This window comes from Ictalurus punctatus, chromosome 27 (genome assembly GCF_001660625.3).
Source record: "Ictalurus punctatus breed USDA103 chromosome 27, Coco_2.0, whole genome shotgun sequence".
Lineage (NCBI taxonomy): Eukaryota > Metazoa > Chordata > Actinopteri > Siluriformes > Ictaluridae > Ictalurus > Ictalurus punctatus.
Window position 1 is genome coordinate 6,753,463 of NC_030442.2, and position 23,301 is coordinate 6,776,763.

Genomic DNA, 23,301 nt, shown 5'->3' on the forward strand with positions numbered 1-23,301 from the left:
CCAGTGTCACAACTAAAATTCTGTAATATAATTTCATCTTCATTTCAAAGGCACAGATGTTCATTCACTCAGATGAAAAGAAGTTTTTTTCATACTGAAATTAATAATATTTGTTTCAATCTAACCACTAGATGACAGAATTTCCCTCTGTCCTGTAATTCATAATAATCACCTAATGCTAAAATTATACTGTATAGACACGTGAGAAATTAGAGGAAAACACAACCAAAAGCATCTTAGTAAGGTGTTGCAACATCAGGAGTCACTACAACAGCTTCAATGCAATTTGACATAGATTCTACAAGTCTCTGGAATTGTACTGGGAAGATGAACATTGTTCCTTCAAAAGATTTCCCTCACTTGTTGTTTTGATGATTGTGGTGGTGAAGAGTGCGGTCTCTTACCCCTACACCACAGGTGTTCAATAGGGTTCAATAGTATAGTGGATCTGGTCAGTGTGAAGACACAGCATATGATTTACATTATTTTCTTACTCAGCAAACCATTCAGTGTACTTTTGTGCCCAATGGATGGGATCAGGGTTATCCTGGAAGAGACCACTATTATCAGGATAGAAATGTTTCATATGATAAACATAAAGATTAGTCAAAAGAACTTTGTACTGATTTGCAGTAACACTTTCCTCTAAGGGGATAAGTGGACACAAACCACGCCAGTTAAATGCCCCTACACCATAATAGAGTCGCCGTTTTCATTTAATTTGCCTTTTTGTTTGTTGTAAAGTAATATGTTAAGTTACATACAAATTTTGAAATGACCCTTTTTGTCGATCCACCTGACTGTCTATCATTTCATTCTAAGTCACGTAAAGCAGCAAAATGAAATGCAATAAGTGTTTTTGCTGCCCCCGAAGGTTGAACAACCTTTTAATAAAGTATAATATTGCTAGCCATACTATCTTTACATAGAAACACTTTTCTGTCTTCAATAATAATGTGAAAATTTAACTAAATACAAATTAGTTCACTTCTCCAGTACTTTCTTTGATAGAAAATGCTATTGAAAGGCTGGAAAGTCCCTTGATCATTTAGACAGATTATGAGTGATTCATTCTCTCTCTCTCTCTCTCTCTCTCTCTCTCTCTCTCTCTTTCATACACATACATACAGTATATAGTCATTGGTGTAAACAGATTTTTCATCAACCAGTCACAATGCCTTCTTGTTTTATACAGGAAGGCATAGCCCATAAATTTCATATAAATATGTGGATGAAAATTAAACCTATATTTGTAGAAATAACCTTTTTCATGTAAAAAAAAAAAAAAAAAAAGATAACCATTGTTGTTGACTTATTGACTTTAAACATGATCTGTCATATGAATGTTTAAAAAGGTTTATATGACTGTGTTAAACTGGATTCTGAAATGACGGCAAGGACCATAGATAAAACAGAATTGAATTAATTTGTTATTTTTCCTGACAGAGTAAATTAGTTGAATGTTAGTAATGTTGGCAACATTTAAAAAGTCCCCATTAAAAATCCCCTTCATAAAATATTACATATCTGTTTGGTGAGCTGGCTTGTGAAGCTTTGCTGTACACTCATGTTCCAGCTTGTGTGTTATCATTTTCATCATTGTGTCTTATGCATGCGTAAACACGCCAAGAACAGGTTTTGTGACACTACAATGTGTCACGGCTTTCACATTTATGCTTTAGTTTCTTTTCTTATAGATTACTCATTTCATCTGCAGACAGACAGGAAGTCAGACATGTAGGCATTGTTAAACTGTAAAAAAAAAAAAAAAAAAAAAACAGAGCGCATGCATGGAGAGTAGTACATACAATGCCCTCTGCTAATATTTGCAACCTTTGTAAAAGTTAGAGCAAAGAAGTCTGTGAAAAACTGTCTTTATCGTTTTTGTGGGCAGCTGTGGCTCAGGTGGTAGAACGTTTTGCTCACTAATCGTAGGGTTGGCGGTTTGATTCCCAGCCCACATGATTCCACATGCCGAAGTGTCTTTGGGCAAAACAGTGAACCCCAAGTTGCTCCTGATGGCAAACTAGTAGCTCTACTACCACTGATGTGTGTGAATGGGTAAACGAGAAAGAGTGTAAGGTTAATTAATGTACAATATAAGTGCTTGTACCATTTTGTTTAAAAAAAAAAAAATTTAATTCTGCTCTCATGGATATCAAACAATTGCAAACAAAACACAGGTTTATCAAAAAATATCTTTGTTAAACATAGGTGTGCAACAATTATTGGCACCCTTGTAGTCAATACTTTGTGCTACCTCCCTTTGCAGAGATAACAGCTCTGAGTCTTCTCCTATAATGCCTGATGAGGTTGGAGAATACATGGCAAGAGATCTGAGATCATTCCTCCATACTGAATCTCTCCAGATCCTTCATATTTCAAGGTCCACACTGGTGGACTCTCCTCTTCAGTTCACCCCACAGGTTTTCTATGGGTTTCAAGTCAATGGACAGGGATGGCTATGACAGGACCTTGATTTTATGGCCAGTAAAACATTTTTGTGTGATTTTGATGTATGTTTTGGATCATTGTCCTGCTGGAAGATCCAACCACGGCCCATTTTAAGCTTTCTGGCAGCGGCAGTCAGGTTTTCATTTAATATCTGTTGATATTTGATAGAGTCCATGATGCCATGTATCCTAACAAAATGTCCAGGTCTTCTGGCAGAAAAACAGCCCCAAAACATTAAAGAGGCACCACCATACTTAACCGTGGCCATGAGGTACTTTTCCATATGGCTATCACTCTGTGTGCGCCAAAACCACCTCTGGCGTTTATTTCCAAAAAGCTGTGTTTTGGTTTCATCTGACCATAGAACCCGATCCCATTTGAAGTTCCAGTAGGGTCTGGCACACTGAAGACGCTTGAGTTTGTTTTTGGATGAGAGTAGAGGCTTTTTTCTTGAAATCCTTCCAAACAACTTGTGGTGATGTAGGTGACTTCAGATTGTAATTTTGGAGACTTTCTGACCCCAACATGCAACTAACTTCTGCAATTCTCCAGCTGTGATCCTTGGAGATTTTTTGGCCACTCGAACCATCCTCTTCACAGTATGTTAAGACAATGCAGACACACGTCCAATTCCAGGTTGATTCATAACATTTCCAGTTGACTGGTACTTCTTAATTATTTCCCTGATGGTGAAACGGGCATTTTCAATGCTTTTGCTATTTTCTTATAGCCACTTCCCATTTTGTGAAGCTCAACCTTTTGCAAATCACAGCTAAATTCCTTGGTCTTACCCTTTGTTATCAATGACTAAGGGTATTTGGCTTATGTGTTACCTCATATTTATACCCCTGTGAATCACAAAGCCATGGTTGAATAATTTCCTGTTCCTAGTCACCCAGGTGTACAAACAAAATGTAAAATGTCTGGGAATATATTTGAAATATATTTTTCTCATATGAATTCATAGGGGTGCCAATAAATGTTGCACACATATATTTAACAAATATATATATATATATATATATATATATATATATTATATATATAATATAAGTATATATATATATATATATATATATATATATATATATATATATATATATATATATATATATATATATACGTATATTACATCGTATTACTTTGTTTTATATATATATATATATATATATATATATATATATATATATATATATATATATATATATATATATATATAAAACAAAGTAATATGATGTAATATACGATAGATGGCTCACTAAATATCAGTTGCTTCTTATTTATAAAACAGGATTTACAGTATCATTTAACCAGTTGAAAATGCAGCCTCATTGGTGCGTTTTCATTTGAAGCAGCTGTTGAATTTTTTACATTTGATTCATTTAAATAACCCAAAATGGCTTCAAAAAGGTGTTTTTAATCAGCAACTGTCATGCGTGTGAAGCTCCACTGTGCCCTTAAGCCCATCTTAGCCTGAAATACCTGCTTATACAGAGCATGTTAACACACCTTCCACATGCAATTTGCATTCACACTGTTCATAAAATCATAACCTGTCCACAGTCTTTGGAGGATGGATGTTCTTGTAATTTTGCTTTTATGATCAATGTTCAACTTTTTAAAGATTTCTTTTATATACAAACTTGTGTACTATCAGAAACTTTCTTTAGCACAGAATGACTGAAATTGGCTTTTTTTTATTGTGTTCTGATTTTTTTATTATTATTATTTCTGCCAAATTCAGAGTGCATGAGGATTAATGAATCTTTTGTAGTCCATTGAAGGTGTAAGCGCTAGGAATGCAGTGCACACAGCACACTTACTTTGTTGACAGTTGCAGTTAAGGTAAGAGACTGACTGACCCGGTGAGAGATTTTGGGTGTGGTGGGTTTGTTCAGAGCTAAACACAGGCCATCTAGCCCTGGGGGTGTCATTATCAGCAACCCCCTCTTTTCCCCCACCCATGACTGACCAGGTGACACAATTCCAACTGAGGCCAGTTTGTCCTGATGAACAAGACGATGACCAGAGAGAATATTGTAAACAAAGCTTGAGCTGAGAGAAAACCTGTCTGTGGGACAGCAAATAATGTGATGTGTGCCACAAGGTGAACTCCTGAGCAAACACCCAAAAACAATCATGAGAAATTTGATTTAACACCAGAAGAGCATTCCTATAAAACTAGTGTGATGTGGTTCAGGGTTTTTTATTTGACCACCCCCACAATAAGGTATTGCTTAACGTGTATTTCGCAATGGAAACTCAATTTTTTTTTTACTTTTGGGGGATTTTTGTGTGTACTTCATATGACAAGACTACAGACCTTTCACTGAAGCGTCACTGCCCATTTCTGCAGTTTCTGCCTGATACTTGATACCAACTGTGGTATCACTAAGGGCAGATTGGATAGAAGTCAATCCTGAAACTCAGCCTTATCAAGCCACAAGATTGAATGAAGTTGGCACGCAGTACTGACTGGCAAGAGGAAGTGTTTCATCTACACAGTCACAGACCATGACAAGCCACCAGCCATGGAGCCATACACTTGGATTAGCAGGAACTAGGAGGTTTCACACATTCCATGGAACAAAAGCCTCAAGAAATAGGGCAAAACAAGATAGGACACGTCTTCTGGCTATGAAACCCACCTTGTGTCAGCTGTTCTGAGAGCATGATTTAAGTTGCATCTTCCTGATGACGCTGTTCGGGAACTTGACACCGCAAGCTAAATGATTCTTAAAGTTGCGTAAGCATAAACATTTCATGGAATCTAAAAGCAGCTTTCGTCTTTGATGGGCTTTTAAATGCTGCGAGTCAATCACTGGAAGGAGTAGACGGATATTGGCTGATGGTTGCATTTTAGCTGCTAGAAGGGGAGGGATATTGGCTGAGGGCAGCATTTTAGTCCTTATCATCAGTGTTCATTAGAGTCCAGACCCATTACTGACCATACATCATGCAGCGCATTATGCTTGGTAAAAGCTCATGTAATAGCCAACATTTGCCCTTGTGATTGTCCATTGCAGTCTTGGTCTGAGTGGGACAGTTTTGTCAAAAGCACAATGTGTAACTTTGAAGTGGATAAGTAGGAAGCTTTGATGGCGCAACACAGAACTGGTTTGTCCATGAAGAGATAAGCTCCCTTCCCCCTACTGTCAGCTACAGAGCCTCGCCTAGTTCACAGCACTCTCTCAACACTCACTCAGAAATCTCCCATGGCGTGTTCTCCAACCACAATACAGTCCGCATCTATCATTCATGGTCAAAACAAATACGTTTCCCATCTGTCTGCTGGTAAAGGCACTTCAGAGGAAGTTTAGAGTAAAATTAGGGAACAACACATTAAAAATACTATAAGGGGCAGCTTTAAATAATATAGTGCATAGGCTATTATTCTAATGTCCTATTTTTTTTATTGAATCTCAACTTTGTGTATTGTTAACTCTTTAACCTGGCACCATACAGTAATTGCAATGTTTACTTTCTAAAAAGAAATACAGCTGGTTAATCATTATTGGACCACACTAAAGGTGGTGGCTAAGAGCAAGGTCCTTCACAATACAGCCTGTTGCTGTTGCCTTCCCTAACCAAAATGTCTTTCATCACATAATCAACACCTTTTTTCTTAGCTGCTGTATACAAAACACTTGCTTAGTTCAAAGCCTAAAAACACAGGCCACTGCAGGGTGATGCAGTCAGTTCAAAAGCATGCTATATAATTATAACCCACAGGGACACCAAATGCAGGAGCATATATATATATATATATATATATATATATATATATATATATATATATATATATATATATATATATATATTATAATGCATGTCAAATACATTTGTTAATTTCAGTGAAGTCTATAATGGATTTCAGCATATACTGCCAATCTACCCCAACCCTCAAAATATATGTAAAATGTGGCTGACATTGTTATGACCAAGAGAAAATTAGTCATAGAGATGCAGAGAGATAAACATAGCAATTTTTTATGCATTATGGGACACACGACACACCTTAATGTAGACTGTGCATGAGAGCATAATCTTTGAGTCAAATGTAGTATGAGTAACACTGCCAGTACCTTTCACCCTGTCATACAATGCAAAACTTTCTTTCTCTTTCAGAAAAAGAAAATTATCACCATGACATTTTAAACAGGGAGATAACGGTCTAACCACATACCCAAATGTTATAATGTTCTCTTCCTACATTAATACATGAAATATTCCTTCATTCCTCTTCAGTAACTGCTTTATCCTGATCAGGGTCGAGATCCGGGGAGAGTACTGGAAATATTGGACACACGGCGAGAATACACTTTGCATAAGGTGACAGTCCATCACAGTTCACCATGCACATACATTAATTCACACCTAAAGGCACGTTTTACTGTAGCAAATTTACCTAACATTTTACCTGATGGGGGTTTATGGGAGGAGACTGAAAAAAATGGATGTTCAAGTAGACAGTGGGAGAATATGCCACAGTAATCCAAGCTCAGGATCAAACTAGGGAAGCTCAAGGTGTTATATATATATATATATATATATATATATATATATATATATATATATATATATATATATATATATATATATATATATATATATATATATATAATGAATTGGTGTAGTGTCTTCAAGGGATGTTATCTCAGCTAAACAATTACATCAGTGGAAATGATTATCAGGTTAACAGTAAAAAGGTACTTTCATTTCACTTACTGGAAGCATGATTAGATGTACTACTGTGTGTGTGTTTTGTATATCATTTGTACTAGAGTTATTATTAACCTTTGTCATTAAATATGTGCTTTTTCTATAAAGTAAACTAATAAATTACAAAGCTCTGAAATTTGGGGCTTAAATGAAAGAACATTCTGTTCTTTAGTGTAGCAGCTAAACCAGGATTCCTCCCTGGCACACAAATCATATTTACAATGAAACAATCTCAAGTTGATAAAAAGGCACCAAAACAAACCACTCAAGGTTCTCTTTATAACAAAATACCAGTGAAATATTTCAGACATAGCTGAGATATTAAATAGAGGCTTGATTGTCAATGCTGAAGTGAAGATCTCACCCCTAGTATGTATTCAATGACCTCGTGGTTCAGTCTGGGAAAACTGTGCAGAGACAGTTCACAATCCCTCCTCATGGTCACATGTTAGCATAAACTTTACTGTTCAACCCCACTGGGGTAGTTGTCCTCTGGGGCTAATCTACAACCACAGATACACAGAATCCAAACAAATGATTAACACAAGCCTCTCTCTTCACTCCCTGCTGGTCAGAGGAATTTGAGACTGGTAATTAGCAAAGCCAAGTACATTGTGGGTGCTAGTATTCAATCCATTGTTGTAGAGAAGTTTGAGAAGCAGACTGTGTTCACAAAATAGAGAATTCTAGGAGAACTATTAAATTACTACACTGGGTACACAATAGGGAAAACATTATTTATAAGGTTGTAATCTTACACTAGAAAACTTTTTATTAACTGTTGAACACCCATTAAGAATAGGTCAAAATACACAACTTAGTTTATCACTGTCTCCTATAGTCACAGTGAAACTGTCCTGGATGTGCAATGAGGTCATGATGCTTACATGAAAACCATTTTGAAGTAGCACTCCGAAAAATCTGATTTCTTACAGTAACACTTACACACATCGTAGAGTTGAGGAGTGACATAGGGAGATTACATTACATTGCACAGCAGCTGAAAGGATTTTCTTGTAAGACTGAAAGACAATTTTAGGCTTTGTTGAATATTATTCTATTGAGAACATACATCAAGCCTGGTCTACCTGTACACATATTTTATTTATATACTCACATTTAACTGCTTTTATTTCCAGCAAATTTCTTAGCATTTGTAAATATTTGTATGAACATAAAAAGATTTTAACAATTGAGACATAAACTGAAAAAGTTTCACAGACATTTGATGAACAGAACTGTAATAAAAAGTCCCTGAACAAATGGGGGGGGGGTATTAAAAGTAAAAGTCAGTATCTGCTTTAAGTACTACAGTGCATCTCATCCTCATGGACTGCACCAGATGTGTCAATTCTTGCTGTGAGATGTTACTTCACTCTTCCACCAAGGCATTTGCAAGTTCTCAATCACGTCTGGGTTACATGGTTACATGTAATTTTCCACTGCAAGGATGATCCTTCCCATCTCCCTGTAGCACTGTCTTAGGTGTCTTACATTACAGACATTGCAGTTTATTGCTCTGACCACATGTGCAGTCCTCATGCCTCCCTGCAGCAGGCCTATGGCATGTTCACGCAGGTGAGCAGGAACCCTAGGCAGCTTTCTTCTGGTGTTTTTCAGAGTCAATAGAAAGGTCTCTTTAGTGTCCTAAGTTATTGTAACTGTGACCTTAATCACCTACCGCCTGTAAACTGTTAGTGTCTTAAGGACTGTTCAACAGATGCATGTGCAATAATTGTTTATGGTTCACTGAACAAGCATGAAACACATTGTTTAAACCCTTTCCAATAAAGATCTCTAAACCTTATTTGGATTTTTAAAATAAAGTCTCCTGAAAAGGGGATGTTTCTTTTTTTTTTTTTTTTGCTGAGTATAGTTTTGTCAGGAAAGTGTTTATCTGAGCGTGGTCCACATGTCATGAAGTGTATGTTGCAGTTGGCAGATGAAATGCAGTCATGACAAAAATATATTATTAATACAGTTTCAGAGGAAAATATGGTGATTTTTAGATTTTTAAAAAATTATTAATTAATCCATCTTCAGTAATCACGTTATCCTATTCAGGTCTAAAGTGGATCTGAGCATATCAGCAATAAAGTGGGGACAGTCCTGGATGGATCACCTGTCTCACAAGGCATCATGCACACACGTTCACACCGAGGGGATATTTAATGAAGCCAGTTGCCTTCTGGCATGTTTTTGGCCATTGGGTGGAAACCAGAGTACCCAGTGGAAACCCACACAGACATGAGAAAACCATGTGAAACTTGGCACAGACAATAATCCAGCCTGAGGATCACATCCTGGGCCTTGGAGCTGTGAGGCAGCAATGCTACCTGCCACCATCGTGCTTCCCATTTTGTTATATTTCAAAATTATTTTTTAACAAATAGTTTACAAGAATTATTTTTATAATAATTATTATTTGTGTATCTACAAATTGAGATAATCCTAATATAACACTATACAATAACTCAAAATATATAAATAAGCAAAATGACAGCACTTATTAAACCAAAATTTGCAGAGGAACTGGAAATAGAACAAGTAGCGGACAGCCGTGTTGCCAGGTCCGCGGTTATAATGTGAAAACCTTTTAACGCATGCGATTTCTTAATCTTCTGTAAGGGTTTTGATAATTTTATTTATATATATATATATATATATATATATATATATATATATATATATATATATTCTTTGTATTTGTTTTTGAATGAATTCCAATTTGTTTTAAATTTAATCTGTTCAATTAAACCTGCACCAGGGATCATGTGCGGCCCTCTCGTCTCAAAAGCATCTCTTGGTGCTGTTCCCAACATTAACCCTGTACATGTCAGCGAATTTACTAGTCGTGTATATCGTTTTATTTATTATTTTCATTATATGCTGTACAAAACCATTTCTGTGAATTTTTAATATTTATCGATTTCTCTGGATTTACACTCACCCCCCAAGGTGGATTATGTATGCAGACCTGGCAACCCTGTAAAAGAAAAAAAATTCCCTGAGGTAATTTGTTCGTTTATGGCTGCACGTGCAACAGCTAAGTACGATTACAATAAATAAATAAATAAAATAATTAAATAAATACATACATACATACATAAAGAAAGAAAGAAAGACACGCAATTTAAGCTTACCAAAGCCAACAAAGAGCAACGAAGTGAATTGTTTTAGTTAACCTGACGTAAATTTTAGCTCATTAGATTAATGTCGCGTACATTAGCTGTATTAGCCGTGTCCATATGTTCAAATAGGTAACTAGCTAGCATAGCTATATATATATATATATATATATATATATATATATATATATATATATATATATATATATATAATCAAAAAGTTTTTATACGCTATAGCTGGTTTGGAAAAATACCCTTTTTCTTTAGCCAAAGTAGCTAGTTAGTAGCTAGTAAAAATGGGAAGGAAATCGCATTGTGTTAATGTTTGATATTTTACTTTCGATTGAGGGAATTTATTTGCCATTTATTTGGGCGGAAAGACAGTAAGATTTTGCGCCTCATTTCTCTTGAGTGTCAGAAATAAACTGCAGGCCATTTTGGGTGTGTGAGAGAGAGAGAGAGAGTATGAGCTGCACTGGGATGAGTGTGTGTGTGTGTGTGTGTGTGTGATCACACTGAAACCTCATGACTCATGATCAGACTGGAGGAGCAATAGCCAGGAAGTCAAGTTTTGTATATTAACCACTATTTTGCATGCTACAGTGCTACTTATGTACTGTACATCAACCTGACAAATTTGCTATTTATGCTATTGTTGAAAATAAAGTCAAGATCAACACAGAGATTAGTTATTTGGACTGAATACTTAAATTGTAAACAAATAGGCTAAATATATGAATAGGTAGAATATCACTAACTACAAAGCTAGCTATTAGATTTTGTTTTGTGGTCTAAAGAAGCGACAGCGGTCCATAAAGTCTACTGTGCATTATTAATGCATGTCTAACCAGTCTGTACTGCAGATGATGAGTAAGAAAAGAAATCATGAGTAAGCTGCCAGTGAAGACCGTTCAATAATGTTTGCTGGGAACTCATCTCTCATTTGTTTTACACTTCCAACCATGTTTATGCTTTAATAGTTTTAATAAATAAACAAATAAATATATTTTGCCCATTATAATACCAAGATTTCTTTGATAAAGAGCTCAAATGACGCTTCATTAACAGAACTGGTTTAACACAAACACTATTAGAACCAGCGAGTAGGACACAGACTCAGTGAATAGATAAAGTAGTTATAAAGGCATTTTATTTGCACCATGAAGTGTAAACGCTTCTTTCAGCTCCACTCCATCTCTGAACCTGACAGAGGCTGTGGATCTTTCTCATGAGTGGTGTGTTTCACTGGACTAACATTATCAAGCCTCTCAACCTGACCTGCTCAGTACAGTATAAACACACTGCAGCTCATAGCTGATGGTCTTCAAAGTCAGGAATTTGAATGATACACGCTGCTTGAATGTTTGGGTATATATAGTCTGAGAGTTAGATATGATTTAGCTTTTACAAACAGGTCGATTAGAATTAGGCTCCAGCATTTCTTTATTGCTTGTTTTTCCAGGAAGGTGAGCATACTGGAATAAAGTTGGTGTGACGTTGGATGTTCGATATTCGCGGATATGCGGAAATTAAGGGACCGTCTCTAAAGTTACATACGACATTGTTAAACACGTTTCTAACTTCAATAGCATTTGAAGGGAATGACTTACAGTCATATAACCCACTGTAAAGTGTTCATCTAGGTGTCAGGTATGATGCACACCTTTTAGATTTTTGATATTTAACAAAAAAAAATATATATATACACATGTGTGTGTGTGTATATATATATATATATATATATATATATATATATATATATATATATATATATATATATATATATATATATATATATATATATTCATTATTTCAGTAATAGGACATCTATTTTTTGAAGAAGACCATTCAGTCCAGTACGGGTCATTTTGACCCCCTTTATGCATTCATGAAGTTTTTTTTGGTTCATGCATGTAGGGTTAAATATCAAAAATCTAAAAGGTGTGTGTCATACCTGACACCTAAGCAAACACTTTCCAGTTGGTTGTGTGACTGTACATCATTCCCTTCAAATGCTATTGAGCTTTAAATTATGGCTATTTTGTGTATGACCCCATTCTGAAATTCATGTCTAATTTACATATGATTTAATAGCTTATATTGTTAAATAACAAAAATATAAGAAGTGTGCATTACAGCTGATACCTAGATGAACACTTTCCACTTTCCACTTGTAAATTTAAATGTGATTTAATAGTTTAGTTTAACAACACTTTACAGTTGAGCCCATGCAGTAATAAAATACATGGACATTTTATATATATGATTTAATACTTTATTTTATTAAATATCAGAAATCTAAGAGTTGTGCATCATACCTGACACCTAGATGAACACTTTACAGTGGGTTATATGACTGTAAGTCATTCCCTTCAAATGCTATTGAAGTTAGAAACGTGTTTAACAATGTCGTATGTAACTTTAGAGACGGTCCCTTAATTTCCGCATATCCGCGAATATCGAACGTCCAACGTCACACCAACTTCATTCCAGTGGTGAGCATCCTTTCCGAAACTACAAGAAGCAGGGCATGCAGGGTCTTCTCTTCATTTTATATATTATTACAGGTACTAGTATTTATTATTATTATTAAAGTTGGTTTTTAATCGCTGCAGATGCTGATCGAGTTTTCTCGGATGTGTGCAGGAGATGTTACCTGGCCGGTGGGCGGAGCTTTGAGGCAAGTGTCCATATTTGGAGCGCGCGCGAGCGGATGGGCGAGGTCACCTGGTTGCGGCTGCGTCACCGCCGAAACTACCTGCTGAAGCTCATTTCCTCCCGTCGACACAGACAAGTTTAAAATCTTCACGCAGTTGCGGCGCACTTTGGTCTCTCAAATTGAAAGGATTACATTTTTTATTTTTTATTCTGCGTCGAATGGAGACTAAATGGAACACACGGTTGGGAGTTCTGTTTGTTTTACTGCAGGTAGATACATATTTGTGTTTTTTCCTCTTGGCGTCATGCCATATTTGCTCTTGTTTGAATTTACGGACGTGTTGCCTTTCCCCCCCCTCCTAAGTTCAGAAAAGCGAGTTTTCTGAAATATCGACATATTTGTTCCTCGTTTTCTCTTCTAACGCATAAAAACACCTATTTAACTCACTTCGCTTTTAAAAAGCTATAAGCGAAACAAACCCAATCTTTGTTCCTTACTAAGGTCCTTTGCGGTGGATCTGTGGAGTCGACGCCATGTTCCCCTGGCTTTGCTTCTGATCTTTTCCTCCTCAGAGTTCACAGAGAACACCTGCACAAGGGCTCAAGGATCGGCACAGGTTAGACAACATTACCACACCTTCACTTTTTTCAGAAAAGAAAAAAGTAAAGCTAAAAAAAGATTGGTTTTGGATTATATTTAGTTTGTAATTGTTTTTCTAAGTTATTATATGTTTAGGAGCTACATTTGAGCTGCATCTATTTTACTTTGGTCTTTATTATTAACTTCCATTTGAGGTGCTTCAGATAATTCTGCTAAATATTTAACATCTGTTTAATTCCTTAATCAACTTGGTTTGCATTACTAGAGTTTTCACACCCGGACGTGCTTTATTTCTGATCAAAATGATTAGAGAATCAGTCCGTTTTAATTGAGTATCTCTTGTAGAGTCTTTGTAGGGTGTGTGTTTGATCTCAGTAACTGAAGGCCACTCAATTTTAGATAAATGTACTATAGTGACTCTGTATTGTTACCTTGAGTTCCTGAAACTCTGAGCTGCTTTGTTTGATAAGGACTGTAGCCTTGCTTGGTAAACTGCAGCTGCTTATATGTCTGCATTCTGTTCTTCTGGTTTCATTTTGTATTGTGTTTAAACACCCAGCAGCTCATTCCTCATGTTCAGCTTGAATAAGAATGGTCCTTTCCGTAATTACCTGAAAATGGTGTGCTTTTAACATCTCCTTCGTGGTGCTACTTGATTTGTATTAGAATGGATCAAGTGCTTCTGCAGTGTTCTGCTTCATTTTGTCCTTTGTGTGTTAATGTGTGTGTGGCTGATTCCTAGTTGAACTGTGCTTTAGTCTCTGCTTTCACTGCCTTTGAGTTTCTGTGGGTGTGGATATACAAGCTTGAACAAGACCAGGTGAGCAAATGATTACTTCTGCAAAGTTTATATGGCAACAGAGTTCAAGCCTCAGCAAATATATATATATATATATATATATATATATATATATATATAGGTACTTTCCACAGAGGTTAGTTTCATTTTTCCCCCTGACTAAAATCACCCATCCTGTTGAGGCACTGGCACCTAGACTTTGTCTTTAATCTGACCATGTGTCTTTAAGCTAATATTCATTTCACTTTTTTGTTTACTATAGTGACTGGAAGCTTGTTAAACTTCATGTGGGTGCTTAGTCTTTATCTTTCAATAAATAAGATTGCTTTCATGAGCATAATTTAAAATGTGTACAGTAATATTTGTGAACTTTCCATTGACCGAACACATTTAAGTCAAGTTGATATAATTTAAAGTCCTGATTATTTTTGAGTTATTCACGTTTAAACTAAAATCATTCAGGATAGCAACTATAAGATCAGGTTAATAAGGACTTATTACACACACAACTTTGAAAGGTTATGAGTTCCACTGCTGTAACTAAAACAAAAGTTCAGGGACTCCCTGCTTCACAGACCCCTGTGGGTCCCTGGACCTCACTTTGAGAACCACTGGTATAAACTACTGGATTTTGTTTCAGAGTGAGTTGAAATACCATCATGAAGAAATTGTCCACACTCGTGACTTGCTGCCTGCCCAGTGGCAATTTATTTTTGCTTTGACATTGATTTAACTGACCATGTCCTTATTACAGGCCTTTAATAGCTCAACACCTAATGTGGAGTCTTCTACCTTGCTGGTTTTTATGACCCTGTGGAGTCCCCAACAATCCGTGTGTGTTATGCAAAACATTATCCTGTGGGTTTTGTTCTAATGAGGTCCAGACAAAGTGCATGTTGGTCCATCAAATTTGTTTTTATTCATGCTTATTTTATTTTATTTTTGCTCAGTTTAATGCCCAGCTAGATGCTCATAACTACAGTCTTGACTGTAATTTGCACAACCAGTGTTTCAGACCAGATGAGTGCCCAGAGGTTTCAGGATGCTTCTGCACATTGAACTAATTTTTATTTATTTTAATGAATAAATGTTATTAATTCCTGTTTCCTGTTCAGTTGTTTTCAATGACTGTGGTGGAAGAACACGGACCATCTTTGACTCTGCTGATGCGAGGTTTCATGTAAACTCTGATGGCACAGTAAAGCTGAAGAGACCGGTCACTCTTCATGATGGCCATAAGATGTTCTCGATCCATGCTTGGGACTCCAGAGGACAGAAACACACTGCATATGTGAGAGTGGAACATCAGGGCCGGGCCAGCTACCATCATGGGCAGCAGGAAGAAGATTGGGCAGTTGAGCCTGTGCAGGTACACCTCTTAACTAGTCTGACCTCTGCTGGACAAACTGCAGAACTTTCTGTTTTGAAGTGTATGTACTATGTATTTTGAAGAACTGTAAAGCTGTGAACAGATTTATTTTTTTTCTTCACTTGATTCTCACCTGAAGTGTGTATAGTCAGAACTTGCTTACTTGCCTTCATGGGTGAGCCATATGGCAAATAGAAATCACAATCCACTGATGTCTTAGCAATATTTACTTTTGCTAACACAATGACCTGATTCATACAGAGAGGGGGAGCACGAGTTCAGGAGCATAAGTTCATTGTCTTTTGGCCACTTATCGTAGTAAGCAGGAAAGTTTCGTATAGCTGCTATTAAAGCAATGTCCTGACATTGCCACAATTGCATGTGTGATATTGTTTTTATGCAACAGTTCTATTCAAACTCTGTTTCTAAACAAAAAAGTAAGATTGAGTAACATTCAGACACAATATGACCAAATATTTTGTTTATTTTTGCTCTGTCCTGATAAATGGTTCCCAAAGAAGCCACAGCTGGATAGTGTTGTTGTCATGCAGCACACAGACTGACTGACCGCCTGTAGTAAGTGTAGTAATGTAGCACACTAATGCTAGAACTGGATATTTTTGTGGTGGACATGAACAAGAGGAGTGATTCAAACCATGGAAATGTACCTGTGCTGTTATACTAAATATCGACTCTGCCAGAATGCTGCATGTCCAATCAAATTAATAAACCAGAACTAATTGTTGTACAGTTTTTAACACTTCAAGTGTGTACCCTTAACGCCATATTTTAGCTACAGTGCACACTCCTTAACTAGTGCTTTGTTAAAGCACATTTTGCTTGTAATACAGCATTCTGTATTTTATTTTTTGGTAAGAATCTCCCAACTTATGATTTGGCAAATTTTGCAAAAATTCTTCCGATCTCAAATTGTGAGGGGCTCTCCTGTACACAACCATCTTCAAGTTAAAATGTTCATCTTATTTTATTCATGTCTTTGCTTTTCTTTTCTTTTTTCCACACAAAAAACCTTGGACCTTTTTATATCTACTGAAGGTGTATTGCTAACTGGTCTTATCCAAGAACAATTTCTCCTTTAAAAAAGTTCATTAATGCTGGTGTTACAGTTACAGCTGGATGAGTAGTTAATGCTTTTCTGAGATGTTGAAGCTAATATTTTTAACACTTATTTGTGCAGTCTACCTTGCTATAGACAGTGGGCCTTTGGAGCAACTACAAATTGGAGGCATGTTACTGACTAGTGTGCTATGTTCTTTTGTTGATTGCTTTATATAGACTGAATCCCCCTCAGCTCTCTTAGTTCTGGAGTTTCCAAAATCAGGTGGGTTGCGGAGGAGAAAAAGAGAGTGGGTGATTCCTCCAGTCTCAATCGCAGAGAATTCAAAAGGCCCTTTCCCCTTTAAGGTGGTGCAGGTATGTAGAGCTGATTTATAGATGCACAGAATCTTCCCTGTGCATCTTTTACTTTTATATCAAGTTGTCACATCTTGTGCCCAGATTAAGTCCAGTTATGCCAAAGAAACAAAGATGGTGTACAGTATCAGTGGTGAAGGAGCAAACCAGCCTCCATTGGGACTTTTTTCAATAGACAGAAACACTGGAGAGCTCTATGTGTCAAGGCCTCTAGACAGGGAAGAAAAAGATCAATATGAGGTGAGACTTTTTTCACTTTGGCTATATCTGTCAAGTGTTTGGCAAATATTATAACTGCTTCAGATGGATGCCAACAGATGCCTCCACACACACAAGAATATTGATTTTGGTAATTTACCATGTTTTTCTGTGAACTCCAGCTGCAAGCCCTTGCTAAATCACCTACTGATCCGACCATTGAAGAACCTCCCATGGAAGTTATGGTCGTAGTGACGGACCAGAATGATAACAGTCCTATCTTCACCCAAAATCCATTCATCGGGAGTGTACCAGAAGCTTCAAAAATAGGTAACTTTTTATTAAAAGCCTTTATAATCCTATCCATAATATCCATCCATAGTAATGCTATGCTTTTGGAAAATAATGCTCAACACTCGCATAAGGGTGTCATGGTCAGGTGTCCACATACCTTTGACCATATAGTTTACTATTGCTCTTAATCACAGTGTTCAAAATTTCATGTCTTATTACTCTCTCATTGAAGGATTCGAGTTCATGACAGTCACTGCCACTGATGCAGACGATCCAAACACCTACAACGCTGATGTCAGGTACTCCATCATCAGTCAGATTCCAACAAATCCAAGTCCAAACATGTTTGCGATCAACCCGACCACTGGAGCGATTCGAGTGAATGCTGATGGCCTGGACAGAGAGGTGAGTGCACAAATCAGATTTCTCACTAGCTGCATTTACATCCAGTCCGTCACTAGTCTGGCTGGTAGAAATTTATGTCTGATCAAACAAGATAGATAACTTATTAAATAGAATACTAACTTACTACTAAGCAATGTAAACTTTTTTTTTTTTTTTTTTTTTTTTTTTTTTTTTTTTTATAAACCCTTTTTTTTGTTGGAATTCTGTGCATGTTGACCAATATAACAAGGTTTTTAAATAAGGTTGGATGGTGCATGTAACAGGCATCCAATCAACTCTGTGCATAATAATGAGGGATACAAATTGTTCCTGGCTTTTTTTTTTTTTTAATTAATGGGCCTCATTGTATGAAGCTGAATAGGAGCAGATTTATTTGTAAATCCTTTTTTTTTTAAATACACTAGTTTTTACACAAAAAATAAGACCAGTCATTCAAGTTGCATAAAAGGAGGGCGAGCTGCAGTGGCTCAAATGATGTGCAAGTCTGTTCTGTTTGCTATGAAATTTTGTGCAACATTATTAGTGAATGACTTATGTCTCAAGCTGCAATGCGCCTATGCAGTGTACTTCCTAATGTACGGTCATCATTGGCTTCTTCCTTATAACACTTTTCCAACACTGCTTCAGGGTGCATTGTTCTGGGAGAGACTTATGTTCATGAAATCCTGAAATACTGTTAAGAAAAAAAGACGATTAACTGTAGCAGTTTTGTCATGTGCATGGTGTCCACGATTATCTGGATATAGATGTATTATTGTGCTCCATTTATCATGTGGAGCCATTTTCTTTTTTACCTTAATTTGCAGCTAAATCACCTTTTCTGTAATGTGGCTTTAACATTTTCAGGTGCTGTTACTTTTTTAAAAAATGTTTAGTCTGGTTTGCACAAATATTTGTAGTAACAGATTGATAAATCAGGCTCATTGAAAGTAAGTTTTGAACCATAGCTACTTTTAAATTACACCAGTGTGCTTTCTAATAATGCTAACACCAAATGTTAACTTGCTGTATTCACGTAAATTGGAGTAAAATAAGCATGTAAACTGTTTATTTAAACTGTTGGGGTAGATGTAAACTGTAAATGTATTACAATTGTAGAGTCTAATGAATTTGGATGAACACATTTTTGCATGTGAAACACACAATTGATGTTGAAAGTGGGTTTAAAGTTATTAAATGTTTTCTTTTTCAAGGCAAATCCTGAATATACTTTGGAGATTCAAGCAGCAGATATGCAGGGGGATGGCCGCCGAGTAAGCGGAATAGCTATTATTACTGTAACAGACAGCAACGACAATGCACCTCAATTTCTAAAAAACTTGGTAAGGCAATTAATGGTTATGGTTTTAATTTAAATTAGTTCATGGTTTGCAGTAAATTATTGCTTTTAAAATTAATTTTTGCTCCAAATGTTTACGTATGACCTTTTTTGGTTTTTCAATCCCCAAATTATGATAAAGCAGTTACCAAGTTTGAATAAATTAAGTCGTCTTTATTGTTATTGATGATGATGCAAGCCTTTGTTTTTCCAGTACAATGTGTCTGTCCCAGAGGATAAAGTGGGAGCTGTGGTGGTGAAAATGTCAGTGACTGACAATGATGAACCACAGTCATCTGCCTGGGCAGCAAAGTTTAAGATTGTTAGTGGAAACAGTGGTGGACTTTTCAACATTAGCACAGGACCAAACAGACAGGAGGGCATCATTACTACTGTGAAGGTACTGCACAACTCTGATTGAAATCTCATCAGTTAGGTGTTTTCTAATCATTTTATATACTCTTGTAACTTTGTACATATTTTCATAGCCATTGGACTTTGAGAACAACAACAAATACACACTGCTAGTAGCTGTGGAAAACGATGTTCCATTTGCTAAACCCTTGCCTACTTCTACTGCCACGGTCATTGTAAATGTTATCGACCTGAATGAGGCTCCAGTGTTCGACCCAGTGGAGAAGTTCATTTCCAAACCGGAAGATGCAGCGATTGATAGTGAACTGACCGTGTACACTGCCACTGATCCGGACACTGGGAAGTCCCAGAAAGTGACGTAAGAGCTTCCTCTGTGCATACCTCAATGTTGGATGTTTGGGATTCTCTCAGGCTCTGGTAGAATATTTTGGTATTATGTTGTGTTTCAGGTATCGTATAGGCAGTGATCCTGCTGGCTGGCTTAAAATTGTAAACCCTGACATTGGACGAATCACAGTCAAGAGTCCTTTGGACAGAGAATCTCCTTATGTGAAAGATGGCAAATACAGAGCCCTAATCCTAGCTGTGGATAATGGTAAACCCCCTCACCAACCTTTATTTATTTATTAGTTAGTTAGTTAGTTAGTTAGTTATTATTGTTTAAAGAAAGCACTCCTTCTGATGAGTTCTTGCATGTGTTTGCAGATGACCTTCCAGCAACTGGTACTGGTACCCTTGTAATTGAGTTGCAGGATGTGAATGATAATGGTCCAATAATTGAAGAACGGACCTTCAAAATATGTAATAAGGATTCATCTCCACTGTTCCTGTCTGTGACTGATAAGGATGGGCCTGGCTTTGGTGCTCCTTTTAGCGTGTTGCTGCAAGGAGATGGCAAGAACAATTGGACTGCTAAGATGAACGATACAAGTAGGCTTTTACTCAACTATTAAGTTTACTTCCGATACAGTGCTAATGGATATTAAAGTTAACCATATAGAGGTCAGTTTGGGAGATTTCTGATTTTCTCCACAGAAAGACAAATTAAAGATGATTGGATGTCTTATGTTCTCATTCTTAGGCACTTTCACTTTACCACACATTGCTAATTGTATGAATTATTGTTATAGTAGTGAAATAATATTGAGCTGCAAACCCACAGCCCATTTCAACTTCAACTCTATATTGGTTTATTAGGCATTTATGCAGTTCTGTGAGAGTCTCTGCAACTTCTAAAGAAATTGTCAAACATGGCGTCTAAAATAATGAATAAATTTTTTTTTAAGTATCATATCCTGTATTGAGTCCTAATCTGTAAAACGACCAATAAAATGTATCAAACTTTCTTTAAAATTGCTGACTATATTCCAAACAAAGAACCCTCAAAACGTAAATAAAGTCGTGGTACATAGACCTGAAGTAAGCAAAATCTTTATACTTGAAGTGAGCATCTGTGGCGTTTGTGTACATAAATGCATGTTTTGCTTCTTTTTCTTCCTCTGCTGTTGATGTAGAAACAGGGATTATACTTCAACTTAAGACTCCACTCGAGCAGGAAGAGTACAATGTTATTCTGAGGGTGTTCGACAACAGCCAAGTCTTCCAAGACAACACTGTCCTGGTCAGTGTATGCGACTGCACAGGAGGTGAAGCATCATGCGCGGGCAAATCCGTAGCAGGATTTGGCCTCTCCGGGGTGCTTGGAATTTTGGGGGCTATTTTGGCTCTGTTGTGTAAGTCTTTGCTTTGCCCCCCCCCCCCATTCTTTTACATGTACATCAATTGTAAAGGTTTATAAAAAAAAAAAATCGCAATGAATAAATAAACCCTAAATAATTTAGAGTTGAAAAGTTATAAATACTAGTAATATGAATTTGGTGTTGTATATGTGATGTGCCCACTCTGTAGTGCTGGTCCTCCTGCTGCTTCTGTTCCTTCGAAGAAAAGGCACCAAGAAGGAGCAGCCCCTCATCAATGATGATGATATTCGTGACAACGTGTACTATTATGATGAAGAGGGTGGTGGAGAGGATGATCAGGTTTTTTTTTTGTTTTTTTTCTTTTGAAACTTTTTTGTTTTTGTTTTTTTTTAAATATAAATCCGTTTTTTTGTTTTCATTATATCAGTGGTCTCATTCCCTTTTGGCATTATTGCTTTTCAACAGGACTATGACCTAAGTGTTCTGCACAGGGGTCTCGACAACCGCCCTGATGTGTTCCGTAATGATGTGGTTCCCACCTTTATGCCTGCTCCACAATATCGGCCACGGCCTGCAAACCCAGAGGAGATTGGCACCTTCATTGATGATGTAAGACACTTTTTTTGTGTGTGTGTGCTGAGGAATGTGGCTGTACTTCAGAACAGCCTGTTTGTGTATGCATATGAAAGTGACTTGATTTCATATGCGTTTCCACACATTATACAGACAGCATGGTGTCTGTACACTTGGCCTCTTGCCCATTACATCTGCATTTCTGCTTTGTGCTGTAGAACTTGAAGGCGGCGGATAATGACCCCACAGCTCCCCCCTATGATTCCCTGCTGGTGTTTGATTATGAGGGTGGTGGATCAGAGGCAGGATCCCTCAGCTCCCTGAACTCCTCCAGCTCTGGTGATCAGGACTATGACCGTCTCAATGAGTGGGGACCACGCTTCAAGAAACTTGCTGATATGTATGGAGGTGGAGAGGATGATTAAGGACTGGGAAAGTCTGGTGAGGCATGAAGCACAAGGTTGGATGTAAATATGGGACAGTTTTAGTTTCCATGTTAGCTTGCGAGTAAAATTGGAACAGCACTGGTCAAAAGCCATCGCTGAAAGAATTGCAATTTTTTTTTGTGGATCATTTATTATTGGATGACCTTTACTGCATGGTTTTCAAAGCACTGAGGTACAATGTTTAACCATCAATAAAGTTTCATGAAGTGTTAGTACCCCATTTGTTTTTAATGGTTTTTAGATAATAAAAATATGTCATGCCATGTAACTTGTTCTTTCTGTATAGACTTTGTATGTATGAGTTTCCCTTTTTTATATAAAATTTTATATACTGTGTAGCCTTTTCTTTTTTTTTTTTTTTCTTTTTTTCTCTTCTCTTCTTTTCCCTTAAAAACATGGTTCATGATCTTGGCTGTGCCATTAAACATCCCTTTGGAGCCAGCCGTCAATAAGGTTTCATTTGAATTTTCCTGAATAACTAATAGTCATGGATGATATCTGACCAAGGTTTATTAACGTGAATGTGATGTTTGTGTCAGCGGATCAAAAAACCACAAGTCGGTGGATAAATTACTCAAACATTAAGTGTAAAAAGCATATTTTTGTGAGAAACTATTAAACATACAGACTAAAACAAGCGGACTGCTTCTTATTGGAGACCAACATGCTGTGGTTGTGCAAGGGCATGCTATGGACAGTGAAATGGGCTAAAATAGCATACAATATCTGGGGGGGGGGTATTATTTTAGGCCCAAGCTAATTGTCTGCATGTGTAGAATTAATTGGTGAAGTCTTGAATGCTCCCTACACTGCAGTACTCTGGACTT

General features: G+C 36.8%; 1 protein-coding gene across 3 annotated transcripts in view; it reads left to right on the plus strand.

Annotated features, from left to right (window-relative positions):
* The window catches only part of cdh31 (cadherin 31), an 84,425-nt gene extending 61,613 nt beyond the window's left edge, over nucleotides 1-22,812 (plus strand). For all 3 annotated transcript variants that reach the window (XM_053676625.1, XM_053676626.1, XM_053676628.1), the window contains 9 exons: nucleotides 19,256-19,384; nucleotides 19,595-19,780; nucleotides 19,869-20,113; nucleotides 20,205-20,350; nucleotides 20,461-20,685; nucleotides 21,270-21,488; nucleotides 21,664-21,794; nucleotides 21,921-22,064; nucleotides 22,247-22,812. In XM_053676625.1, coding sequence (XP_053532600.1) covers nucleotides 19,256-19,384; nucleotides 19,595-19,780; nucleotides 19,869-20,113; nucleotides 20,205-20,350; nucleotides 20,461-20,685; nucleotides 21,270-21,488; nucleotides 21,664-21,794; nucleotides 21,921-22,064; nucleotides 22,247-22,453 — 1,632 coding nt within the window. In that variant the 3' untranslated portion in view covers nucleotides 22,454-22,812. The remainder of the gene's footprint in view (nucleotides 1-19,255; nucleotides 19,385-19,594; nucleotides 19,781-19,868; nucleotides 20,114-20,204; nucleotides 20,351-20,460; nucleotides 20,686-21,269; nucleotides 21,489-21,663; nucleotides 21,795-21,920; nucleotides 22,065-22,246) is intronic.
* Nucleotides 22,813-23,301: the final 489 nt, after the last annotated feature.